The sequence below is a fragment of the Notamacropus eugenii genome, chromosome 6, assembly GCF_028372415.1.
Source record: "Notamacropus eugenii isolate mMacEug1 chromosome 6, mMacEug1.pri_v2, whole genome shotgun sequence".
NCBI lineage: Eukaryota > Metazoa > Chordata > Mammalia > Diprotodontia > Macropodidae > Notamacropus > Notamacropus eugenii.
This window is the reverse complement of record NC_092877.1, coordinates 21,146,209-21,155,294: the sequence shown is the minus strand read 5'-3', so window position 1 is coordinate 21,155,294 and position 9,086 is coordinate 21,146,209. Positions and strand designations below refer to the sequence as shown.

The 9,086-nt window shown below is 37.5% G+C and overlaps 1 protein-coding gene across 1 annotated transcript in view; it reads left to right on the top strand.

Moving 5' to 3' along the window:
* FSHB (follicle stimulating hormone subunit beta) overlaps nt 1–4,004 on the top strand; it is a 6,405-nt gene extending 2,401 nt beyond the window's left edge. The window contains exon 2 of the mRNA XM_072621567.1: nt 3,774–4,004. Within this exon, the coding sequence (XP_072477668.1) occupies nt 3,774–4,004 (231 nt within the window). The remainder of the gene's footprint in view (nt 1–3,773) is intronic.
* The last annotated feature ends 5,082 nt before the right edge of the window (nt 4,005–9,086 follow it).

Sequence of the window (9,086 nt, the reverse complement as noted above, 5' to 3'; positions counted from 1 at the left end):
TCTCTCTCTCTCTCTCTCTCTCTCTCTCCCCTTCAGAAATACACACACATGCATAACTTGCACATACTTGATTATTTCCAGGTTGTCTCTCCAGTTGCTCTCTAGGACCTCATGAGGGCAAAGACTATGTTTTTGCCTTTCTTTGTATCCCCAGGATTCAGCACAGTCCTTAACACATATTAAGTGTTTAATAAATGCTTATTAACTGATTAAAATAAAGTCATACTTGTGAATTGTTTTGCAAATCCTAAAGCACTATGTGAATGTCACCTCTTATGCCAAATGACGATCAAACAGATCTCCAGAGAAGTTAGGTGAGCTGTCCAGGGTTTCGCAGCTGTCTAAGGCAGGATTTGAACTCAAGTCCTTCTGGCTTCAAGTCCAGTGCTCTATCTACTATGTCCCATCCACTCCCATTAGTCGTTACCATGTCAGGTCACGGTTTCAGGACTGAGTCCTGGAAGGCGCTTTTCATTAGCCCAACTCTCTCATTTTTCATAAGAGGAAGCTGAGAGACTGGAAGAAAGTTGCCCAAGGTCACATGATTCGTAAGCACTAGTCTAAGGATTCTAAATCCAGTTTCCTGATTTCAAATCCTGTGTTCTTTCCACTGCACTATAAACCTCCTTGTTTCTATTTGGATAAATCAAATCGGAAACTCTACCAACTACAAGAAACCAAGTGATTGTAGATTTAATGGTGAAAGAGACCTCAGAAGACAGTAAGTCTTTACTTATACCCATTTTGCAAATGAGGCAATTGAGGCATAAAGAAGTTGAATGGCATTCAAAACAAGGTTAGTTAGTAAGTAGAGGGGCTAGGATTTGAACCCAAGTGGTATAAATCCAAATCCAGCACTCCTTTTACTCACCCTCTTAGAAGGCATGTAGCCCAAGCCCATTCATTTTACAGAAGAGAACATTAAGGTTCAGAGATGGAACATGACTTGACCAGGATCAGTTAATAGATAACATTAGTGAGAAGGCACAAGTTGATGTGGAAGGTCAATCACTGTAAAAATTAAACTGTAAGCATCAAAGTTATGCTTGACAATATGGAATCCCAAAATTTTGCTGCAGACAAAATCAAAACTCAATCAGCAAAATCATTTTAAAAAATTCTATTTTTGCTCTCCAATATCAAAGCTAATAAATATCCTGTAATTTGTCCTCAGCTGTGAATATGATCAGTCTTCTTCACTAGAGTTATGAAGGCTTCAATTAAATTCAGCATTACTTACTGAATTCAAAGCACTGTGCTAGGCTCTGAGAATGCAAAAAAATAGGAGCATAGTCTCTGATCTCAGGGAATTTAAATTCAATTGTCAATCATGTCTTCCTTCATTATAAACCTCACATCCTCCCTTTCCACTCATCCAAATGAGAAAGTACTTGTATTAGAATGGCGGAAAATTCTGAATTAGGGGGTCTCTCCATTTTAGGTTGAAAATAGAATCTATCTAATTCATTTTAGCAAGCATTTGCTAAATTAGGGTCTATGTGAAAGGCATTCAAAGAAAACAATTAGCCTCTGCAGTCAAGGATCTCACTTTCTTCTGATTGCACATGCAAGAGTTTCTTTTGTTTTGTTGATTGATGTGCCTTGAAAACTATTTCTTTTTTGTTAATAGCATTTACTTTCTTAGCTTTTAAGGGGTTTGGTTTTGAAAAGCTGCACATTTATGTATTATTATAAGAAAATCCCAAAGAGTTCTTAGTTCATACAGCCTATCACCCACAAAGCATGTACCTAAAGGGAAAAAAATGACTAAAACAAAGTCTCTTCTGGTGACTGGGAGTCAATTATTCTCTGTATGTCCAAGTAAGAAAGTCATAGCTATGTTCCAGCATTCATCAAACAGTATGGTAGAGTGGAAAGAACTTGGATTAGGTAAGATCCAACGGTACTCGATTCAAGTTCAAATTCTGCCACTAACTAGCTAAGTGACCTGAGTTAGGCATGTCACCTCAAGTCTCTGAATCTGTGTCTTTAACCCTAAAAGAGAAGAGTTGGGAAAGATAATCTCTAAAATCCCTTAATAATCTGTTTATATAAGTAGAAACTCTAAGATGCTTTTTGTATCCTTTGGAAAACAGAAAATCTGCAAAGTATGCAACATTGAAGGGGGGAAATATATCTAAAGGACAAAGGAGTCCCTTGGATTTTGATATAAGCAAATAGTCAATAACTCAGATTATCACTTTTTTTCTATATACATGGTGGTAGGACAAAATACTGTCCTTTGAAATATTTTCATGTGCAATTAAACCTAGGATAGGTTTAATTACCTATCCAAAATATGCCTTTGAGTTAATAATATGAAGAAAGAAATCTTATTCCCCTACAAGGAATTTGCTTTCTCATATACATTCCAAGAAAACCTGAATGATAATCATCGTAACAGCATTTACATAGCATTTTCACATTTGCAAAGTCCTTTACAGATATTATCTAATTTTATCCTCATAGCAACCCTGGGAGTTGTTATATAGGTGTTATGATCACTGTTATCATTATCTCTTATTAATGTTACTCTTCTAATATTACTATTATTATCTCCTTTTTAGACATGAGAAAACAGAAGAGTTAGTCAACAAGCATGTATTAAGTATTTACTATGTGCTAGGCACATAGGATAAGAGGAAATATAGGAGGCAGTGTCTGCCCTCAAGGAACTCACAGTCTAATGGGGGAGAAAGCATCAACGATGTACTAACAGGATAAAGAGGGAATAATCCACAAAGGGAACACATTAGAAAGAAGAGGAATCATGAAAGGTTTCTTGTAGATGATGAAATTTTAACAGGGACTTCAGAGAAGCCAGGAGGCAGAGATGAGGAAAGAGAGCATTGTAGGCATAGGATAAGCCAATGAAAATGCCTCCTAATAATAGCCTGGAGTTGGATTTGAACTCAGGTCTTCCTGATTCCAAGTCCAATATTGTATGCCACCTAGCTGCTTCTTCAAATTGCAGCTCTGTACTGATTATTAGCCTGACTTATAGCAAATGCTTAATATGCATATTGGATTGAGTGTTCATTGGCCTGGAGGTGGTCAGCTAGCTCTTCTGACCCTCAACTTCCTCATCTGTATAGTGAAAAACTCAGACTGAATAATGTCTAACATCCCTTTGGGCTCTAAGTCCTTGTCCCTATCATCCCTGTGGCTGTTTGTTGTTGTTCAGCTGTTTCAGTTATATCTGACTGTGACCCCATTGGAGCTTTTCTTGCAAAAATACCAGGATGACTTTCCATTGCCTTCTCTTACAGATCTTACAGATGAGGAAACTGAGGCAAACAGAGTTAAGTGATTTGCTCAGGTTCACACAGCTAGTAAATGTCTGAGGCTGGATTTGAACTCAGGAAGATGAGTCTTCCTGGATCCAAGTCCAGTACTCTATCCATTGCTTCACCTAGATGATCCCTATTACAAGATGAACAGTTGCTTTAGAACTTAGAAAATATCCTAAATAGCATATGAGCCCTGTGATTGTAATTTCAGGGAAGGAGGAGGGAAATGGCTACAGTACCAGTTTACATTTTCTGTAAACTGTAAAATTTCCAGGGCCATTCAAAAGTGATCAAGAACCAGTCTTCTTCAAAGTGTCCTGGAGTAGGAGATTCTCCAGGACACATCACACTGGTTTTCGGTAGGTAAATGTCAGAGGGCAGGACATTCAATTTCAATTTCATTTTGCCGAAGCTATCAAGCAAAATCCAAATAGGAGCAGACAGCATCACATAAGCCCTTTATTGCCTTTCTGTCTTTTCCAGGACCTGGTATACAAGGACCCGATCAGACCCAATATTCAGAAAGCATGCACCTTCAAGGAGGTTGTCTACGAAACTGTGACCCTGCCAGGCTGTGCCAAGCACGCTGACTCCCTGTACTCTTACCCCGTGGCAACAGCATGTCACTGTGGGGCATGTGATAGTGACAACACAGACTGCACTGTCCGAGGACTAGGACCAACCTACTGCTCTTTTAATGAAAGAAAAGAATAAAGCACTATCCTGCTTCCACACAACAGGCTTACCTAGGTTCCATATTTTTTGTTTAAAATACAGTGTACACGCAATTATAAAGAAGGTGAGAGATTTTTAAGACATGTGAAGCTCTGAATCTACAACATCTCTAGCCTCTAAGCACTGTGCTGTGGGGACTCCTCAGATGCTCCCTGCTCTCAGTCTCCCGTTACTATCCGCTTTATGGATGACAATGAGAGTTTCAGGTCTTGAAAACTTTGGGTCCAGTAGCATATTGAAAACATCATATTCCCATGTAATCCCCATTCCTGGGCCCTGCAGACCTTTGTTAAACATAAACTCATTTCAGGGAATATTCTGTAGCCACCAGAACAGGAAATTAGGGAACAGAGCTTCCAGTTAAGCTGAGCATCCTTGGAGGTTGCCTGAGTCTACACCTTTCCCTATTCCATGCGTTCTCTGGTAGGAAGGATAAGGATGACATAATAATTCCCTTTCCTGACTTCATGAAAAGAATGGCAGAGGCCAAAATTGGCAACTTGTCTGTTCTAGGCCTTAGTAGCCTGAATTAGTGACACAATAAGGAACATGGAAATTTGAGCCCATGGAAATAAAATAAAGACACAAATACCTATTCTCATTTGAGTTCTCCTTGCCATACTCAACATCTTGTTCATTGGGTCTCAAACAGTGTTATGTGGAACCATCCCTTCCCAGTCATATGATTTGAGTGAAAGACTGTGAATAGTATGAGGAGGCAGTATAAAATGAACACTGTATTTGGAGCTGCATGAAATGGACTGCACTTGCCATCATGGGCAAGTTAGTAAACCTTCCTGGACCTTGGTTGCCTTATCTATAAAATGAAGAGGCTGACCTAAATGGGCTCTATGATCCCTTCCAACCATAACTCAATGACCCTATGATATTCTTCCTTCTAAAGCATAAAAGACAAAGTTATATATATGTCCAAAATTCTTATGTGCCATTTTTAATATGAAAACTTTTAATAACTTTCCTTCAAAATTGCCCAGATATCTACTATATTCCTATATTGAAGACCCATAAAGTCATGGATTAGAACTGAAAGAGGCATTTGAGGTCTCTCTGTTTTACAGATGAGGAAACTAAAATGCAGAGAAGTTATATAACCCACCCAAGGTCACAGAGGCATTAAGGAACAAAGCCAGAAATTGAATCCAGATCTTCTCACTCCAAAGTCAAGTTTCTTTCCAAAGAACTAGGCTGCATCCACTCAGATATATATGAGCTCTCTGATTGTTCATGTGTCAACTTGGCTGTCACTTTCTACAAATTACAATGGACCAACATCTGGGGGTTCCATCAATACCTTTCCACCAAAAAGTTTCATAGCAAAATTTCTTTGAGAAATATCCATTTTAATCAACTTGAACAAGAGCTATCAAGTAGCCATAGGTTTCCTATTTTCCTATAAGACTTCTCAACAGCTATCTAACTTTTTATTGGGGAAAATGTCATTGGGTAGGAAGCTTTTGAAAGCAGCTTCCAGTAACTTGCCAGGTTAAGTTAATCTCTTCAGAAAAGGGAGTCTTTTAGAAACAGGGGCCAATGAAGAGAATTACTTCTGGTTTTCTGGACTTTCTACTAGAATTGCCTCTGCACTTATGTAAGTGTTCCCCAATCTGTGTCTCTGAAAAAACATTCGCATACAAACTATTTCATGGTACAATGACTTCTTCATCTTTTACCATTCAACTTAAGTTAGTTCATTGGGACATTTATGTTAACTTGACTTCTTTATTTTAAACTGAAATGGTTATTGTCTATCCGATGTGCTTCTTTGGATTTTTCCATTCACTGGAGCTCCTTCCAGATGATACATTTCAAAGGATCATTTCCTGCTGCGAGTAGGAGCATAGCTATCAACGTCATGCCGAATGCTTCCGTAAATATTGCCTGTACTTACCAAGCCCTGAGGAAATATTAAAAAAAAGGATTCTGCAACATTTGTGTGGTTTCAGTCTTCCCTCATGGGCTTTGCCTTGAAAAATAACACTTCTATGGATCCATCCTTGCTCGTTACTGCCCTCTGTTCAGCTGTGTTCCTCCCATTCAATTACTCTCAAAGTTGTTTCCATCTCTCATGGTTTAAAATCCATTGACTGAGGGAGAACACATGCGTGAGTGGTCTTTCATTTGTTCATACAATAAGCACTAAGACTTTGTGCTAGACAGAAGTACAAAGGCCATAAAAAGACAATAAATATACAGCCCCTGACTTCAAAATGCTTAAATTCTGCTATATTACATTTGCTATTGTTTACTTACAGAAGATACGTTCTGGTGGACACAGTGCTGCATTTGGAACCTAGACCTGAGTGAGAATCTTGCCTCTGACTTTGTTTCCTGTAAAATGGGTACGATAACCATGCCTGCTTCAAAGGGTTGTCATGAGACTCAAGTGAGACAATGTTGGGGTTTCATAAACCCTAAAACACTACATAAAAGTCAACTATTCTTCAAGTTAGAGACTAAAAGTCAGCTGTCCTTGGAAACTCCTGCAAAGAGAAGTAGAATAGAGCGACTCAAGTAACTTCTTTCACTCTTCATGCATGATGTTAGTTATGTTAATAAAATTAAGAATATTAATAATAATAATTGACACACATAGCACTTTATGGTTTAAAAAGCATTCCATTATTTACGTAAATCTATATACTATTTAATGAATACTTAAACTATCTATAGTTTAGGGTTAAATACTATTTGTAGTATTTCAAAACTATTTATATATGTAAATAGAATATAAATGTATAAAAATAACAGTAACGTGTGTCTATATATAAATATATTACATATATGTATATATTCATATAATGTGCAATCCTGTGAGGTTTGCAACTGTTATTCCCATTTTGAAGATGAGAAAACAGAGGTCCACGCCATGAAGTGATTGTCTAAAATCCTACAGCTAGAAACTGGAAGAGCTGGTATTCATATCCTGGTTTTCTGTCTCTGAATCCAGTGAGTGTTGATACTACTGTTCCTGTAAGTTGTTTCCAAGGGACCATCTGTCTCTCTAGATGTCTAATCAGATGAAAGCAGGTTGAATGGCCTTCGATCTTAACATTTGAGAAGAGTTTCAAATTTTACATAACCCGAGGTCCACAAATTGAGTAGGTATTAAATCAATTACATTGTGTTTCATGACCTCTCAGAATAACTGTTTTGTGTTTCCGTCAAGAACAAAAATTATCCAAACCTCCAAAGATGTGCTGTTCAAAGTGATATAGAACAGATTCACAAAGCCATCATGTAGTTCAGCCATCACTTTACAGATGAGGAATCTGAAACACAGAGGTGAAATGAGGTGTTTAAAGCTACAAGGTCTTTATTTACTAGTAGAAGTAGGATTAGAATCCAAATAGCTTTCAAGGCCAGTACCGGCCCCACTATACCACATCAGCATGAAGGCACTTTAGTAAGTGAACTGCTTTCTCATATTGTGATCATAACTATCTGAGTTAGAATGAACCTTAGAGCTTCTCCAGTCCAATATTCTTATTGCACAAATTAGGGAATCAGGATCTAAAGAGACAAAGTGACTCATTCTGGAATCTACATCAAACTTAATGGTATAGGTGGGACCAAATCTAATATCTCCTGGCACTTTCTACTGCACCTTCCTGCCCTATCACCTGTTGCTCCTTCAGATCTTCATTTCTGCAAATAAAAAGCTGACACAAAAATATTGTGAGACTGGATAGACCAGATATGGATGCTTCAACTTCATTTTTAGTAATCATTTGATGATGTATAGAATACACTTATATTCTGTAGTGTCTTTATGAAGTACCAAAACTCAGACATTTCCAAGAACATTTCAGTTATGTGTGTCAAAAATAAAAACTCTAGAAAGAAAAAACTACATTAGAATGGCATCTTTAATCTATTAGCCAGGCTAAAGTTTGCTTCTGTACAATATATGGAAGATCAGTGAAAAGGTAAATGTTTACTCAGGAAAAATAAAAATAAATTGTAAGGGTGAATCTTAATCTTACTTAAGGAAACATACTTTGAAAATTTTGAAAGTTCCCTTTATTTACCTATACATTGATGTGTTAATTGCAAAGCATACTTATTTGTTCATTAAAGTCACTGTCACAAGTTACAAAAAAAAATCTTGTTAGTACTTGAGAAGATTAATTTACTTTTAATTCTATCCCTGGGACTTCTCATTAAATCATACCAACCACTCCACAAACTAAAATTATAAAAATGAAGGGTTTCAAAAAGAATTTGGAAGTCTCTGTTTGAACACAACTAGTGACAAGGAACTCATTACCTTGTGAGACAGTCTTCAAGTGCTGGACAGTTCCAATTGCTAGGAAGTCCTACTTAATGTGGAATTAAAACTGACTTCCACTCATGGAAGCTCCCTTAAAGCAAGTACTGAGACTCAATCTAGTCTCACCTTCACATAACAGTTTTTCAAATATCCAAAAACAGTCTACTGCCATGCCCTTAATTTTCTCTCTGTCAGGCTAAATATTCCCAGTCTTTTCATCACTTCCTCATATAACATGAATTTCAGATCTCTCACCATCATAAAGTCTTTTCTCTGGATGTGCTCTAGTTTCTCCGTGTCCTCCCTACCCCTTAAAATATAATACCCAAATGTGAATTGCATATCCCACAAGTGATTTCACTAGCATAGAATCCAATGCAACAATTAAGTCCCAGAAAAAAGAAATATACTCTTAAGAAATGCAACAGCAGCTGGCATACAATAAAATTCTGGTCAGTTAAAATGCCCTGATATTTTCCACCTAAACTTCAGTGGCTTTTAATTAGAGGTGTCTGAAAAACTCAGGTGCCATCACCTACGTAAAGCCTTTCCTCATTCTTCATTTAGTTATCATGTTTTCAGTGCTCCTTCAAAAGCCTTCTAATTGGTTTCCCTGCCTCCAGTCCTTCCTGAGTCCAATCCATCATCCTCCATTCAGCTGCCAAAATTATTTTCCTAAAGCTCAGGTCTGACCACCTAGTCCCCTACTCAATTAACTCTAGTAGCTCTTATTACCTCCAGGATAAAAAATAAAGTTCTCTGTCTGGCAT